The sequence below is a fragment of the Lepidothrix coronata genome, unplaced genomic scaffold (genome assembly GCF_001604755.1).
Source record: "Lepidothrix coronata isolate B3197 unplaced genomic scaffold, Lepidothrix_coronata-1.0 Scaffold139, whole genome shotgun sequence".
NCBI lineage: Eukaryota > Metazoa > Chordata > Aves > Passeriformes > Pipridae > Lepidothrix > Lepidothrix coronata.
Genome location: NW_016690319.1, coordinates 1,416,179 through 1,433,698, shown reverse-complemented (window position 1 = coordinate 1,433,698; position 17,520 = coordinate 1,416,179). Strand labels below are relative to the sequence as shown.

General features: G+C 38.0%; 1 protein-coding gene across 4 annotated transcripts in view; it reads left to right on the top strand.

The window, feature by feature from the left end:
- Positions 1-17,520, top strand: part of ZNF385D (zinc finger protein 385D) — a 408,247-nt gene that overhangs the window by 310,820 nt on the left and 79,907 nt on the right. For 3 of the 4 annotated variants that reach the window (XM_017827438.1, XM_017827441.1, XM_017827440.1), the window contains one exon: positions 574-684. In XM_017827438.1, coding sequence (XP_017682927.1) covers positions 574-684 — 111 coding nt within the window. The remainder of the gene's footprint in view (positions 1-573; positions 685-17,520) is intronic. The other variant, XM_017827439.1, reaches the window with a different exon arrangement.

The window sequence follows — 17,520 nt, the reverse complement described above, 5'->3', positions numbered from 1 at the left end:
AATGATAGTGAAAATAATCTTTGGAGGATTTGGATTTTTTCATAAGTTGTGTAGATGTTGTTTCATGAAAGAGATTAATTTATTGGTTCATGGGAAATTATTATTATTTTCATAATACTGAGCTATTGCGTGCTATTCTGGAATTATTTGAATATTTTATTCCTTCACATTTCCATTAATCCTTTTGATAGTAATTTTATTTTAAATGTTCTTGTTTCATTTATTAAGCTAGATTTTCTATGATATAAAAATCTTAAACTGGTGTTTTGATAGGTAAACTTTTTCAGCGTTTATAGCTTTTACCTTTCTTCAGTAAAGGGAGATTGGTACATATAAAATTGAAACATGGATATCTATTTCAAGACAGCTAATCACACTTTTCTTTGTTCCTTTTTGCATTACCTCTTTGTAAAACTGTATGAAGAAGAAATATTCATTTTCAAAGAAAAATAATAGTTTTTCTGTAGTGTGAGGCATGGTATGGCATGATGCAAAATCTGTTTTGAAATTATAGATAATATAGCACACAGTGGAACAGCAAAAGCTTTCATTTTTCTTCTTTTCTCTTTACAGATGGACCCAATTCAAAAAGCTGTAATAAATCATACATTTGGAGTTCCTCTTCCTCATCGAAGAAAGCAAATCATATCATGCAACATTTGCCAGCTGAGATTTAATTCTGATGTAAGTCGATCGTTTTGTATCAGATTAGAAATATGTACTTATCTTCTAGTATGTGCCATAATTTTCATAAATTGAACCTAAATGAAATGTTGTGAATTCAGTTTGTCGCTCAGCAGATGAAAAGGTTGTAGGATGTTTCAAATAAACACAATTGCTTGGCAGCGTTTATACACCCAGCCAGATTTTCTCTGCCAATATATCCCTGCAAGCTCATCAACTTCAGTTGTGCTGCACAGAGCGTAAACAGGAAAAACTGACTGATCCATTACTGCTAATAAGGTTGATATATTTGATATATTTGCTGGATCCTAATTCTTCTACCAGTACCTATGTACCTTCAATTGGCTCCTTCTTTACCTCCTCTCACTCCTGCAGCAGTGAAACAGAGCAAGCTGAACTAGAAATGGTCCCTAATACAAAGAGGAAACCTGTCTCCCATAATTATCCAAGGAAGCTGTGCTGTGATGTTCCTTAACATCACAAGTAACACTTGTTATGTCAGAGAAAAGCCTGAGATTTTAACTCTTCTATTTCCTTCTCAGGGTCATTGTGTGTGCAGGCAAAACGTGACATAGTACAATATATTTCCTTCTGCTATTCTAGTCTCTTCAGGAAGTTTCTTGACAGGGACATGGCTAGTGGAAATTAATCTTCCCCACCCACTACTTGTTTTACTAATTTAAATATGGAAGTTACTTCTGTCAGAATAAAAATGTTTGAATTTAGAGTAAGGTCAAACCCAAAAGTGTCCACTAGGGCCCTTCCTCATGCCAGTCATAGGAAGAAGTGAAATAATTCTTGAGTGCTCCTGCTTCTTTGTAGGCAGATACTTATGTACAGTTTGTACTATTTTTGGTTTATTGGTTATTTATTAAAGCCATGATCTTGTCAAAAACTTAAATTGAACTTTGAAGCCTAATTTTAAAGATTGCCCTCCTAAGGGAGAAAATAATACAGCTCTTTTCATCCCACTCAGCTTTTTATTCCTCAGAAATAATTTAAACAAGATCTCAGTCACAATTTCCAGACCAGTCAGCATCACATATTTAATTTTACTGATGACTCCAGATTTTCTAATTCACCTGAATGGGCACCTTTCTCTTATAACATTGACATAATTTTCAAAGAGTGGTGCAAGGAAGGATAATACCCTCTCTGGAGTTGTCATGTCCCTCACAGATAGAAATAAAGGAGTCAAATTAGGCTCTTCCATTTAGAAGCCAGATGCCAGAATTAGGACTGTGGATACTGAGTCATTCATGAGGAGGGGATGATGGAGGCTTCTGGGCTGCAGTGGATCTCACCGACTGAGCAGCCCAACTTATCACAGTTTTCAGCTTTGTCTTAGGAAAAAGCATGTCACACTGAATCATGCACAGTATATAGCTACAAGAGATATCAAACGCTTTAGTGTAACATACCAGAGTGAAACATCGCCTTTCAAAGAGGGTATACCATTTGTTAGTCTGCAAAAACATCCAGACAAAAGAAAGGATGAACACATCATTAAAATGACTTAGTCATTAGCAGTTACACAACTCGGATTGATATATGGAGTGGAAAATTTTCCAGCTGACAGGCGTTAGACCTTTTCCAGAATAAAATGTCTGAAACAAAAATGCTTCTACAGAGAAACAAACAAGATATCAGTGCATACTGATACTTTTTACTCAGAGGACTGCTATGGTCCCATACTGTTCCTTTTCTGGCTCTCTTAGAAAGTATTCCAAAAAAGAGAGGGGAAAGAAGCAGTGGCCATTTTCAGAGTCATCCATGGTGTCCAAAAATCTGGTTTCAGAAGAAATTTATTAATTTAAGCTGTTCACAGAAAACTCTTGGAAGACAAGCTGTTAAGCAGATATTTAACTGTCCCTTCACACCTTCAGGTGTTAGAGACTTGAACTCCAAATAACCGACACTACTCAGAAGAAGGTTGTTTTAATGCTCTCCTCTCAGAGTAGATCAATATTAACTTTATGGAAGGGGGAGACCTTCTTGATGAGTATGTTTCACTTTCCACTTCTAATATTCACCTAATTTTTAAGGCAATTCCAGTGTCGCTGATTGATGGAGAGATTACGATCCGAAAGTTGTCCATTGATTAACCTGGGATGACATCTCTTCCCCTTTTCCCTACCACACAGAAGCAATTTGTGATGGTCTCTTCTCATTCCAGTGCTTATAGTTATTACTACTGAAAATCACAAAGTGCTCTGCTGAGGTTTTTCAATACATAAGATGTAGTCACAGTTCCATTTCAGTTTAAGAATGTTTTTTTGCAATGTGAAAGGAGTAGGCAGAGCTATTTCCTCCATTGCTTAGGTAATTCTGAAATGTCCACCAGTGTATGAAGCAAAAATATGCTAAACTAAAGATTTAATATTGAGACTCAAAGGAAAGATTGCTTTGAAGAAAAAGAGCTGTTAGCTATCATTTTTTGATAACTCTACTATATGAATGGCAAGCACACACATTGTATGTTTTTCTCCTACTATCATAAAAAAATTTTCATTTACTCAATATTCATACCTTTCATTTTCATCATATTTTATTGAATATGATTTAAATCCATAACAACAATAAATACCTTTTCTGTCTAGAAACCTAGGCTTTGTGTCTCTTCTACCAATATGTCTCTATTTTAGATGCTGGAGATACGATTTATCAGAAAGTAATGAATAGAAATTCCATTTATCTGCTGCACAGCAATATTATGAAAATGTTTACAATAAAACTGGTCTGTGAGACTTTTCATTTTTGCAGAGAATACAGAATTTTCTCTCTTTTTATATGGATTTCTTTAGGAGCAGCAGAGCTTTTTTTCAGGTTACATGGTATCAAAATTACATTTCAAAAAAAATGAGAAAAGGCAATACAATAGTCTAAAATCATTTAGCTTCTTTGTAAAGGAGTTTTCTATAAATCTTCATGACAGCTTTGTGTTCAGTGTTTCTTTTTAAAATAAATCTGTTCACAAAAGGGAAGAGAGGAAAGAGCAAATAACCAAAGCCTCTCCATGCTGAGAAAAGACATTAGAACAGCAGAGGTAGGTTCTGTGGAGACCATTTTTTTTTTTTTCATTCAGGGAAATCTATATATAACATCTACAATCACATTGTGCATCCAGTACAAGGCAAAACGTTTACATATGTGCTTGGGTGCAAGTGCCTGTACTGTCATTTAGATGTTGGCAGCTGCTGAGAGGTATTGCACCAGGTCAGAAGAACTGTTAAATGCATGCTTCACATTAAATATCTGCTAAAAGTACCTTGTAAAATGAAGTGCAGCTGACTTCAGTAGGATAACTCGTGCCTATAGGTAGCTGTAGAAGTAAATTTTCTGCTAATGGCTTGGGAAAAAGAGAAAAAGAAAACACTTACTAAATTTTCCTGTCTTGACTATTTCATCTTCTTTTGCCCACATTTCTGATTTCAGTATTTGATGAAGTTATCAAGTTATCGGTATCTATCAACAAGGTCAATTCTTCCAAAGGGGTTATCTATTTTTCTTCCCTCTTGTTAATGCAGATGGCTGAGTGATGATTCAGTTTGCCTTTAAAGAAAGGTTGGACAGAGTTCTGATGTGTTCACAGGATTTGAATTCCATTCTGATACACTGTAAAAATATTTCCAATTATGTTAGCCAGAAATTATTGTTTTACTTAAATAGCAACCACAATAATATTTCTCTGAAAATCAGGAGCTGAATTCTCATCAGTCCTTATTTGTTGTTTTTTACCTTATTTTTCTCCGTCTCTATAAAAAAAAATATCACTGAATTGATATATAGTTCAACTGTATGAAGCCATCAGAGTTCAAAAAGTGCTCTTGCAGTTAAACAATAGTGAAGAATCTTTTTGAGGATAAGGATGCAATATAGCTCTGCAGTATTTTACTGTGGTTCTAAATTTTGTGGGGAAAGAAGCAGGATCAAAGGACTTATATCCTATTTAGGCTATGCTTGACATCTAGAATAAATGATTAAAGTATCAATTTGTAAGCACCTAGGGTATAATAAGGCAATAAGAAACAGTCAACATGAATTTGTCAAGAACAAATCATGTCAAACCAATCTAATTTTTTTCCTTTGACAGGGTAATTGGCCTAATGGATAATAGGGAATAAATAGCTGTGATGTATTTTGGCTTTAACAAGGGTTTGTAAAGTCCTATGTGACAGTCTTGTAAAGCAAGTAGGGGAATATGGTCCCAAGTGAAATTATTAAAAGTTGGTTGCACAACAGATTGAAGAACTGTAGTTGCTGATGGTTTCCTGTCAAAACAAAAGATCACAACAAGTCAGAATCTGTAAGAGTCTGTTCCATTCTTATTGCTACTCTAAACTTTCGTTAGCACTGTGCCTGATAGAATAGAGTATACATATACCAAGTTTTTGGATGACACCTAGATGGAGAGTGGCAGGCTCCTGATGGAAGCTGGTAAGCTAAGGATTGGAGTCCAAAATTATCTTCAGCAGCTGGAGAAAATAATCTGGAATTCCGACAAGTGCAGTAAATAAAAGCACAAACTATTGTGCTTAGACTGGAAAAAGTAAATGCACAAGCAGTAAAATGACTACATGTCTGGCTTAATGGCAAAAAAGGAATTATACTGAATCATAATCCAAATATGCATTAAGAATGGATACTGAGGGGGGGAAGAAAAAAAAAAAAAGAAAAGGAAACCACTCAACTAATCCTGTGATAATTTTTCCCCCAAAATGTAACATTTCTCAGTAGGTAAGTATTCCACAGCAAATATTCAAGAGTAGCCTTGATCAGAAGGACTGGGTGTGCTTGAGGATGAGAGACTGGACATGACCCAACGACATGCATTTGCAGCCCAGAAAGCCAACCCTATCCTGAGCTTCATCAAAAGCAACATGGCCATCAAATTGAGAGAGATGATTCTTCTCCTCTGCTCTGCTCTTGTGAGACCCTATCTGGGGTACTGTATGCAAATCTGGGGTCCTGAGTACAGGAAAGACATGGATCTATTGGAGCAGGTCCAGAGGAGGGCAACAAGATGATCGGTGAGATCAAACACCTCTCCTATGAGGAAAGGCTGAGGAAGTTGAGGTTGTTCAGTCTGTAGAAGGGGATGCAGTGAGGAGACCTCATTGTGGCCTTTCAGTAGAGGAGGCCTATAGGAAAGACAGGAGCAAACTTTTTAACAGGGCCTATTTTGGTAGAAGGGGTAGTGGTTTTGAACTGAAGGAGAGTCAGTTTAATACAAATATAAGAAATAAGTTTTTTAAAATGAGGGTGGTAGAACACTGGAATGGGTTTCCCAGAAAGATGGTAGATGCCTCATATCTGGAAACTTTCAAGGTCAAGTTGGACTGGGTTCTGAGAAACCTGACGTAATTGAAGATGTCCCTGCTTATTTCAGGGGTGCAAAACTAGATAACCTTTAGAAGGTCTCTTCCAACTCAAACTATTCTATGATTCTATGATTTGAAATTGACAATGCCTCAGGTGAAGAATTATTTATAGCAATGGTCATCATACTTCCGCAGAAGCATAACTGGTTTCAGAATTTAGAACACATCCACTAGTATGACAAGATGTGAAAAGAACTTCACTCAGCTAGGGAAAGCAGAAAGAACTGGATAGATGTACAGTAGAAAATATCAGGAAAATACAGTAAGTTTTCCATATCTGAAAGGAGGTTAATAAGCGTTTAGTGACCAATTGATTTTTGTGTTCCTTGGTTTTGATAGAAGAATAAATTTGATTAGCTCTTCAGATTAATTTTAATGAAGAAATTTTTTGTTGAACTGCTTGGTGAAACAATTCTTGCTATAACAGTAGTGAAGTTCTGGAAGAAGATACATAGGGACAGTTGAGGGGTGTCTGTTGGCAGAGAGTATTCACAAATTAGACACCTGTTCCTGAAGATGGACAGGAAATGCTGGATGTAGTCCCAGACCTGAGAGAGGGATTATATGACCTACTGCTTGACTACTTTGCAAACTTGTTTGTGTGATTTGGAAGATAAAACAGAGATTTCATTCCTCGTCCATGCCAAATGATGATCACACCTGTAGCTTCTGTTTCAAAAAAAGAGGGGAACTTTAAAATGTTGGTCCATTAAGAATCAGGAAAGGCTAGTGCAGATAACTGCTAGAAGTTATTTAGCATTTCACCCTTCTAATTTCAAATCTGTTATTTTTCAGCTTACAGAGATATCCTTAAATGGTGTTTGAAGCAGTCTGTACTATTTGCCTCGACCACTGTTCTATGTGTGGCAATAACAACAGGGTCTTATTTTTTACATGTTCTGTTGTATTTCCAATTATGGGTTAGATTTAGATTTACAATTGATCTGGAGTCCTGGGTCCTGGTTTGGTATAAACAAAACAATTTCTGCTTGAATTGTAATGCACAGCTCTTTTAATCAAAGTCACTTGTTGCGGGTATTGCCAGTCAACAAGCACATTTATTTATTTGTTATCTTAGGACATTTTACTTTTGTTTTTCCAATTTAATGTGCCTGTGTTCTATAAATTCATCAGCCTGATTCTTTAAGAAGGTTCTCTTCTGCACACATTTAGAGATACTCAGCATCCCCTTACAATCAGCGTTACTCTATTAGGGTATAGTATTGATTGCAGCACTTATACCTTATCAGGAATAAAACTTCATCCAAAATTGACTTATATATATATATGTGTGTGTGTGTGTGTGTGTGTGTGTGTGTGTGTAATTCCATATATATATATATGTATGGAAATACACTCACAAGTTGACACTTTCCCAGAGGTACTGGTTCATGGTATTCACTAGAAAATGTAGCAAGTAATCATAGAAAGCGTGGAGATTTCCATGGGATATCTGGCATTTACACCAACACATTATAGAAACCCTAAAGAATTACTAACAAAATATTTCAAGATATTTGACTTTTTGGCATTCCAAAAGTCTAATCAAATAGCACAGAATATTTTGCATTTACGTTGCACACATGAAAAATTTTGAAAACAACCTAGTATAATTTACTCAGTACAATGTTCAGTGGAGACTGTTTTTATAGGCATAGCCTGTACATTTTAGAAGTATTAACTCCTCTTTCCTATACCACAGTTTTAAAAACCATAATATGAATTGCAGTCAGACCCTGTGCAGGTCTGGTCTTTCCCTGTGTTTTATTGTTTTATTATTATTAAAATTGTGTTCTATTTTGAAAGAAAATAATCTTAATTTGGTTATAAGTAACCTTTTTCATGTAGGAAATAAATAACTTAATTTATAAGTTATAAAATCCAGAATAATCTGTTGAAAAGTAGTAATAAATTTTCACATAACCTATAGTTTCTTAAAGTTTCTTAAATGTTTAATAGAAAGTATAAATAATTTCCTTTTGTTGTATAAAGGACTTTTCTCATAATTTTCACTTTCTATATAGTACTTCTATGAATCTATACAAACTAGAAGTAGAAATTATTCATATCTTGTTGTTTAGCTTTGGAGTACTTTTGGAGGTGTTGAACTGGGTCCACTGACTGATATCCTAAGCTCATGACTATTTCCTTGCCTCTTAAGCACTGAGTGCAAACTAAATATTTTGGGTGACCCTCAGTAGCTGCTGTGAGTGGTCTCTAAGTTGTATGCAAGCTGTGGAACTCTCTGCACAAACTCTTCTCTAATCCTTGCACCTATCTCCTCTCTCGTAATGGAAGTAACCTATTCTGTCTAGGAAATCTGTACTGTTTCAGAACATGGACCAACCCAGAGGTATCAGGCTCACAGGGGCATTGCCTGAGGTCAAGAAGACAGTAGGAAAGAAGGAAAGTTTTGAACATGAAGGAAACACATTCTTAATGTCAGCTGATTAGTCAGACTGTTGCTGACGGGGAGAGAATGGAGTGCCTTGTTATCCACTGTATTTGTATTACAAGACTTACACTTTCCTCTCAAAATTCACTCTCCAGCCACATTCAGCAGTGATAGTTGAAGAGAGAGTGTCTAAATCAAGCACTGGAACACGCAGCTCAGGGAAGTGGTTGGTTGACCATCCCTGGAGGTATCTAAAATTTGGGTAGAGGTTGCATTTAGTTACATAGTTTAGTGGTGGATTTGGCAATTCTGTGTTAATGGTTGGACTTGAGGATCTTAAAGGTCTTTTACAACCTAAACTATATACCCAGGAGAAAGGAAAGTCTAATGTTTCCAGCTACCTAGTCCCTGGACAAGCAGAGGCTGAGGTTTGAGGAGGACAAAATCTATGTCAGCTGAATATCAGAGTCAGTATAGAAACATGATGCTAGAGAGTTTAAAACATTCAGATGATCATCAGATGTTGCTGTGTAGGACTTAGATTATGTGAAACTTAGACATTTTTATTTTGTCAATGCTTTCTTCCTACCTCTGTTCATCCTATGAGGTTTTTTCATTTTCAAAGCTTTCACTTATTTTGACAAAACAAGTCCATTGTGCAGAAGTTTTGACATCTCTTTTAAATTACTTGCATTTGATAGAAATGATATGTTAAGAGGCAATGGCTCTCTACAATAGTCCTGTTTATAATTTGCAAAAGATTAATAACCAGTATTCTAACTGGAATATAAAAGGTTTCTGCTTCTGGCACTGGAGTGAATGGTTTCAGTATTTGCCCTTTTGGGGCCAACAACTTCTGCTGGGGCACGGATCACAGAATTGAAAAGAGCAGAAGGAAAGGCAGAGGTGATAGTAGTTAGTAAGACAGAAAGTTGGAAATAAAAGCAACCTCTCTCCTGTGTTTGAACACATCCATGTGTTTTACTATCGGAAGTTTCCTTTCTCTCAGAAAAGGTTAAATTAATATAGAAGAATGTACCAGAAAACATTATACTGGAAAGCAGGATGCAGATCTAAATGGTCTCATAGGTCCTAGAATTTCCAAAATCTGCTTTCAGTGTTGGGAGCATACTTAATGTGGATTATCTGTCATGCACTAAAATGACTTCCAGGCAAATTACATATTTGTTTCCAACTGTTTTAATGAATTTGGTGCTGTACCTACATTCTTTGGGTTACAATACAGTCAGAAAGATTTTGAGCCTGAAAGAGAGTGGAGGAACATGGGAATGAAAATCAGATGCTGAAGTTGGGCAGCTAGTGGCTAACTAGAGTTTCTTTGAAGTCTTTGGCTGGAATTGTGGGAAGAGAAGACAATGCTTAGTATTTTTTAATTGTATATAGAAAAATACCATTTTATACATGGGGAATGGGTATAGACAGGGGAAAACATAGACAGTATAAAAGAGGGGATAGGAGGTCTCTCTTCTAGTTCTCTATTGTACCATTCATGGAAAAGACTGCCTGTTTAAACTTCAAGGAGACAATTCTCTGCTTTTCAGTTCTTGCTATTCACTTGTATTTGAAGCAATTTTTGCTGTCAGCTTCTTCAGTCAACGTGGGAAGTAAATCAGTCAACTCTAATAAGCAATTGAAATCTATGAACAACTGTGCTGGAGACTCTTTACAGAAACCACTTTCCATGAGCAAGTCATCACCTAAAAGGAAAGATAGATTTTAAACTCCTTGTTGTGCAATCTTCATCTACCCTTTTATTTAGTTCTAAGTTCTTCCTTACAGATTTATTTTTAAAAATGAGAAGTTATACAGTAGAGAATCTGAAATTCTGGATTATTAATAGTAGGTGCAGATAAAAGATTTCACTGTAATAATGGCAAAATGCTGTCTACTTTTGGTTACCAATCAGTGACTCCTTCTTGCTCACTTTCTTAGGCACTGTTAAGGACATAAAAAAGAACTTGCAGAAGAGAAACAGACAGGGGTATATGCCAGTCTGGTTCATAGAAAGAGTACAGAGTGAAGAAAATGTGCAGGAAATTGTATTTTTTAGAAAACATGCACATGCCCACACACTAATTTCTTCTAAAAATGCATTAAGAGAAATGTTGTGCTTTTACTTGGCTTTGGTTGATTATATACTTTTCCAACATGCATAAAATCTTTCCAAATAATCTTACACTAACTCTGGACACCTCTTGCTTTTTTCATTATGGTCAGTAAAATTGCACTCCCTGGGGTAACTGTGATATATTTTTTTCCACTGTATCTGTGCAGCCTCCTCTCACAGCAAATGTAATATTTACTTTTGTGAGAATTACTACTAATTCTGCCCCTGATGTAAAGAAATTCCACTTCAGAACTTCCAGGCCTGACTTTTTCAGTCCTTTGTTCTTTTATCACTCCTCTCATGTCTTTTACAGTCTCTGGAGATATTCCTCTTCTGTGTACTTACTTACTCACATCACAGCTAACAGCTGGGAGCCTTATCCTCTGAGGGAGTGGATGCACAAGCCAGTATCTCTTTTTAAAAGCTTTATATTGGAATAAAAAAGCATATATTTGAACTATACTTTTGAGGGTGTATTGCCCACACGCGTGCATTTTTTTTAAGCTCAATTGAAAATGAAGTCTTTTAAGGTTTTAAATGGCTAAAGGGGACTGACTTCAGCAAAGAATTCAATACGGCACTTACACCTAACTCCCCCATGGCCTTTAAAAGCTGGATTATGAATTCAAAATGTATGCAAACTTAAGTAATGGTCTACTTGTAGATGATGCAGGTACTTTCACATATATAATTGTTTGATGAGGTGATCAAAAAATATGATTTTAAAAATAAAAGGGTTTATTCTGTTTGTTGTTTATATAGGTCTCATTGTGTCATGGTGGGATAAGTTTAGATATAGATGCATGGCAAATGTACTGAATTAATTTATGTTAGCAATTTTTGATGGGCATAAATGTTTCTTTTTTATTCCTTAGAAAGGAAATTTTATAAGGTAATCTCTGAACAGGTTTTATCCATTCCCCATCATAGCATACTTTCTCTGCATCAGTGGACTTGTCATGATAATCAACTTTTTTGTCCCAACCATCAATCGCTCCTGATTACAGCTGGGGAGAAGTTCTGTTCTGTTGATCAGCCCATCAGTGCACATAATTTTACACCTGGAGACAAGTGAAAATCATCCCTTGGTGGGAGAATCACTTGCCTTCAAGCCCTTTGTCTGATGTATTTTAATTTACATTTAGAGTCTTGATGAAATTGTCAGTGCTTACTTTGATTTTATTATTTCTTGGACAAAAATAATAAGTTTAGTTGATCATTCCCTACATGATTAGAAGAAGAATGCTTTTCTATTTCAAATAAGTTGAAACTTTTTCATTTCATTGTACAAATATTGTAATAATTATAACAATATAAATTAAAAATCAAATTGTTATGTGGTACTTCACTAGAAGAAACTTAATATATGCTCACACAGAATTTTTGCAAAAGCTATTTTGCTGGCTTTTAATTGGATATTTAGCTAGGGCTATATTTATCTTCAGTATTCAACGTATGTGATGTGGCTGTGTAGCAAATTTCATAGCAATTAAATAGTTAAAATAAAAGGCATTGTTTCTTTCTTTAAGGGAAATATGTTTTAAATTGTGATCCTTACTGAATAATGCTTTCCTTGTAATAAAGGTGGTTTTCAGATGTCACAAGAAAGATGAAATTTTAGCTTGAGGAAGCACTTTCTATTTTGTTAGTAACTTAAATATGACTTGTAATTAGCTATCAGAAAGACTGGATGTAGTTTAACTGTACCATTCTTTTTTCTCCTATGGTCACTTTTTTATTTTAGGTATCTTTTCTAAATTATCATTGTCTCAAGTTTATCCTCTCACAGCATCAAAAAACCACAACATATATGTCTACCATAAATCTCATACCTCAAGGTCTACAGAACGGAGTGTAAATGAAGAAGAAAGAATGTGAGAGTATGGGATAATAAAGATTTGATTAGTAATCATGTTTTTACATAAAAGGTTTAATTAGCAGTAGCTCTTTTTCCTATTCCTGCTGGTCATTTTCAGGACAGTGATATATTGCTTTTCTACAGTGAGCCATGCCACCAAATAGAAGGTGTTATGTTTTCATTAGCTGCAGACACCTCAGCACTATTATCTCTCACAGAGCAACACAAAACATGTCCAAATATCATAATTCAATAGGGCAGTTATATATACAGTAATTTTAAAACTATGGGGTATTTGCTCAGATGTTTTGTTTCTTTTTAAATTGATGATAAAAGCACTAAATTGCAAAGTAAATAATCGCTGAGCCTCAGTCCTTATGTTCTGCCTGCTTGAATACCTTGTTTGCCAAATACAAAATTCCATCACTTGTGTAGTAATTGTTCTTCCAAAATGACAATCTGTTTATTTTTATGGTTTAGTAATTAATGTGACCACATGGCATAATTTTTATTTTACAGGTACATCGATCTGCATTACCTTTCCAAAGACTCCTACTACTTATTGTAATGACATAAGGAAAACTTTTTTTTGTTATTGGATAGATTTTTAATGACTCTTGCTAATACAATTCCAGTTAAATAGCCCACCATGAGTTACCTGTCATGGCTTTAATTTATTCTCTAACATACATTTCGTACCAGAATTACATGTGGTGATAAATGGTTGTGATAAAGTAAATTTCTAATATAAATACATTTTGAGAAGCAGGAATAAATGAGTAAAAAAGTCTGAAGATGTCAGAAAACATGGAATATATAGAAATAATTAAACACCTTGGACACTGGAGGAATGAAGATTTTTTTTAACTGAATTTAACAGGGTGGTTTTTTTCATAATTCCCAGTGACAAGGAATTTTTATTCTAAAATTATTGTACATGACTAATTTGTATCTCTTTAGTTCTTGAGATGACTGTAAGAATGCAGCTTCCTTCAGAGAAGAGCTATGAAAATGTACATCATATATATGTAAAAATGGTGCAGTACTATTTTGGCTTTTCTTCTAGAATCTGAGCCCTGTGTCTTGATTGGTGAGACAGGCCTGCCTAACAAGGTGAGCCAACAAGATATGAGATGCAGAGAGAAGCCCATCATCTTTGTAGGTTTCTTAGCTTGACCTATGCTAACTTAGTGCTGTTGGAGGTGATGTTTCTACAAAAAAGCTTGGCAACAAATAAGGAGAGGACGGTTGTTCAGGAGAAGAAAGAGGCAGATGTAATGATATTCAGCAGCAGGGATCATGAGGAGCAGTGAGAAAACAAATGTTCTAGTACAGACTGCTGGCTAAAATAGGTTGTGTTGTATTAATGGTCACCACTTAGTCATTTCTCTCTCATAGGATTGCAGAGCTTAAGGAAGAAGTAGAGAGGCTAAGGAGTATTAGGGAAGGTGAAAGGGAAATAGGCTGATGGAATCACACCCTTTCAACCCCAAAAGAAGTCCAGCAGGAATCAGAGAAGCCCTGACCATCCTGCCATCTGGCAGATGGAACAGACCAAGTAGATGGGGGGGAATGGAAACAGGTCCCTGGTCAGAGAGGTAAAAGAATCCCCTCCCGCCCCCATTACCTCCCCAGGTGCCCTTAAAGAGCAGGTATGAGGCCCTGGACCCAGAGAGACAGGCAGATGACACTCAAGAGAAAGATCTGTCCAGAGGATCTCCCAGTTGCACCCCGTCTATTGGATGGATCACAACCACAGCTATTAAGAAAAAAGAAGGGAAGTTGTAGTTGGTGATTCCCTTCTGAGGGGAACTGAGACCAGACCCATCCCACAGGGATGTCTGCTGCCTTCCTGGGGCCGGGGTGAGGGATATTAGCAGGAGACTCCCTGAGCTAATTCAGCCCTCTGATTATTACCCACTGTTGGTAGTACAGGTTGGCAGTGATGAGATTGATAAAAGAGGTACCAGGGCAATTAAAAAGGAGTTTTAAGGTCGATGAGTTGATGGGACAGGAGCACAGGTGGTATTTGCCTCAATTCCTGCAGTAGCAGGGATGAAGAGCAAGAGAGGAGTAGGAAAACCCATCTTATCAATAAGTGGCTAAAGGATTAGTGCCACCAGTGGAATTTTGGTTTTTTTTTGATCATGGGGCAAAATTTATGGTACCAAGCCTGCTAGAGTCGTATGGACTTCATCTATCTAGCAAGGGCAAAAGAACCCTAGCATATAAATTGGCAGCGCTGATCAAGGGGGCTTTAAACTAGGTTTAAAGGGGGAAGGGGTTGAAACCAGGCTCTCCAGAGAAGAGCCTAAGGGTGAAAAGCCAGGGTTAGGAATGATATCAGTAGCCCAGCAGAAGTATGTGTACACTAATGCACACAATATGGGAAAGAAAAAAAAAGCCATCGTGCAGCAGGGAAGCTATGACATAGTCGCCATCACAGAGACATGGTGGGATGACTCACACGACTTGAGTGCTGCCATGGATGGCTACAGTGACCATGGAATGATAGAGCTTTCAATTCTCGGTGAAGTAAGGAAGGGCATCAACAAAACCTCTACCTTGGACTTCTGTAGGGCAGACTTTGGCCTATTCAGGAGGCTGGTTCAGAGAACACCTTGGGAAACAGCCCTTAAAAACAAAGGGGTCCAGGAAGGATGGACTTACTTCAAGAAAGAAATCTTGAAGGACCAGGCTGTCCCTATGTGCTGAAAGGCGAGCTGGTGGGGAAGAAAACTGGCCTGGCTGAACAGGGATATTTTGCAGGAAATTAGGGAAAAAGAGTCTATTGCCTTTGGAAAAAAGGGTAGGCAACTCATGAAATGTTTAGGAATGTAGTTAGGTCATGTAGAAAGAAAATTAGAGAGGCAGAAGCACAACTTGAACTTAATCTGACCACTTCTGTTAAAGACAACAAAAAGTGATTTTATAAATACATCAGTAGCAAAAGGAGGGGCAGGGAAAACCTCCATTCTTTGTTGGACATGGAGGGGAACAGAGTTACCAAAGATGAGGAAAAGAATGACTTAACACCTTGTTTGCCTCAGTTTTCAACAAGAAGACAGGTTGTCCTGAGAACATCTGGCTTCCTGGAATGGTAGACAGTGACAGGGAGCCGAATAGCTCCCCTGTTATGCAAGAGGAAGAAGTTAGGGACCTGCTGAGCCACTTGGATCCTCACAAGTCTATGGGACCAGATGGGGTCCACCCACAGGTGATGAGGGAGCTGGCAAAAGAGCTTGCCAAGCTGCTCTCTGTCACTTATCACCAGTCCTGGCTCACCAGGGAGGTCCCAGATGATTGGAAGCTGGATAATGTGATGCCTTTCCACAAGAAGGGCTGGAAGGAAGACCTGGGAAACTACAGGCCTGTCAACCTGACCTTGGTGCCCAGCAAAGTTATGAAACAGATCATCTGAAGTGTGATCACACGGCACCTACAGAATGGACATGGGATCAGACCCAGCCAGCACAGGTTTAGGAGGGGCAAGTCCTGCCTGACCAACCTGATCTCCTTTTATGATCAGGTGACTCGCCTGGTGGATGAGGGGAAGACTGTGGATGTGTCTACCTGGACTTCAGCAAAGCCTTTGACACCACCTCCCACAGCATAGTCCTGGAAAAGCTGGCAGCCCACGGCTTGGACAGGGGCACTCTGTGCTGGGTTAGGAACTGGCTGGAAGGCTGGGCCCAGAGAGTGGTGGTGAATGGTGCTGCACCCAGTAGGTGGCCAGTCACTAGTGGTGTCCCCCAGGGATCAGTGTTGGGCCCAGTCCTGTTTAATATCTTTATCGATGATCTGGACGAGAGAATTGAGTCTACCATCAGCAAATTTGCAAATGAGACTAAGTTGGGGGGCAGGGTCAATTTGCTGGAGGGTAAGAGGGCTCTGCAGAGGGCCCTGGATAGGCTGGAGAGTTGGGCTGAATCCAAAGGTATGATGTTTAACAAGACCAAGTGCTGGCTCCTGTACTTTGGCTACAACAGCCTCCTGCAGTGCTACAGGTTGGGCACAGAGTGGCTGGAGAGTGACCAGGAGGAGGGGGACCTGGGAGTTCTAATCAACAGGAAACTGAACATGAGCCAGCAGTGTGCCCAGGTGGCCAAGAAGGTCAATGACATCCTGGCCTATATCAGGGATAGTGTGTCCAGTAGGACCAGGGAAGTGATTCTGCCCCTGTTCTTGGCACTAGTTAGGCCATACCTTGAGTACTGGGCCCCTCAGTTCAGGAAGGATATTGAGGTGCTAGAGAATGTCCAAAGAACGGCAATGAAACTGGTGAAGGGACTCAAGCACAAGTCCTATGAGGAGAGGCTGAGGGAGCTGGGGTTGTTTAGCCTGAAGAAGAGGAGGCTCAGGGGAGACCTCATAACTCTCTACAACTCCCTGAAAGGAGGTTGGAGTGAGGTGGGGGTCGATCTCTCCCAGGCCACCAGCAGTAGGACAAGAGGGCTCAATCTTAAGCTGAGCCAGGGAAGGTTTAAGTTAGACATTAGAACAGAATTCTTTACAAAGTGAGTGATCAGACATTAGAATGGGCTGCTGAGGGAGGTGGTGGAGTCACCATCTCTGGAGGTATTTGAGACTGGATGTGATACTTAGTGCCATGGTCTAGTGTACAGGGTGGTGTTGGGTCATAGGTTGGATTCAGTGATCTCAGAGGTCTTTTCCAACCTGGTTGATTCTGTGTGATTCTGTGATTTGTCCAAGCAGAGATTCAGTAGTTAAGGCATATTTCAACTTGAGGCTCAAGTTCTGTCATCCTTTCAAGAAGGATCAAATTTTTTATTATGCGTGTTCTGCATTAATAGCAGGAATTGTAAAGGAAGAGGAATTCCCGTGGAGTGGGAGATGTGAATTCACACTTAAGAGAAGTTTGGTACAACATTGTCTAGGCTAAAAAGATGAAAAAGATGATTTCTTGGATGATTTCTTTAGAGAAAACTAATGTACAGTTTTTACTGGTGTGTTTGAACATGTCTGCTGTTTGTTACGACCCGCCCCAGGAAAAGGGGAAGGGGGGTAACTCAAGTTTTATCAATAATTCCTTTGGGGTGGATTAAAGCGAAAC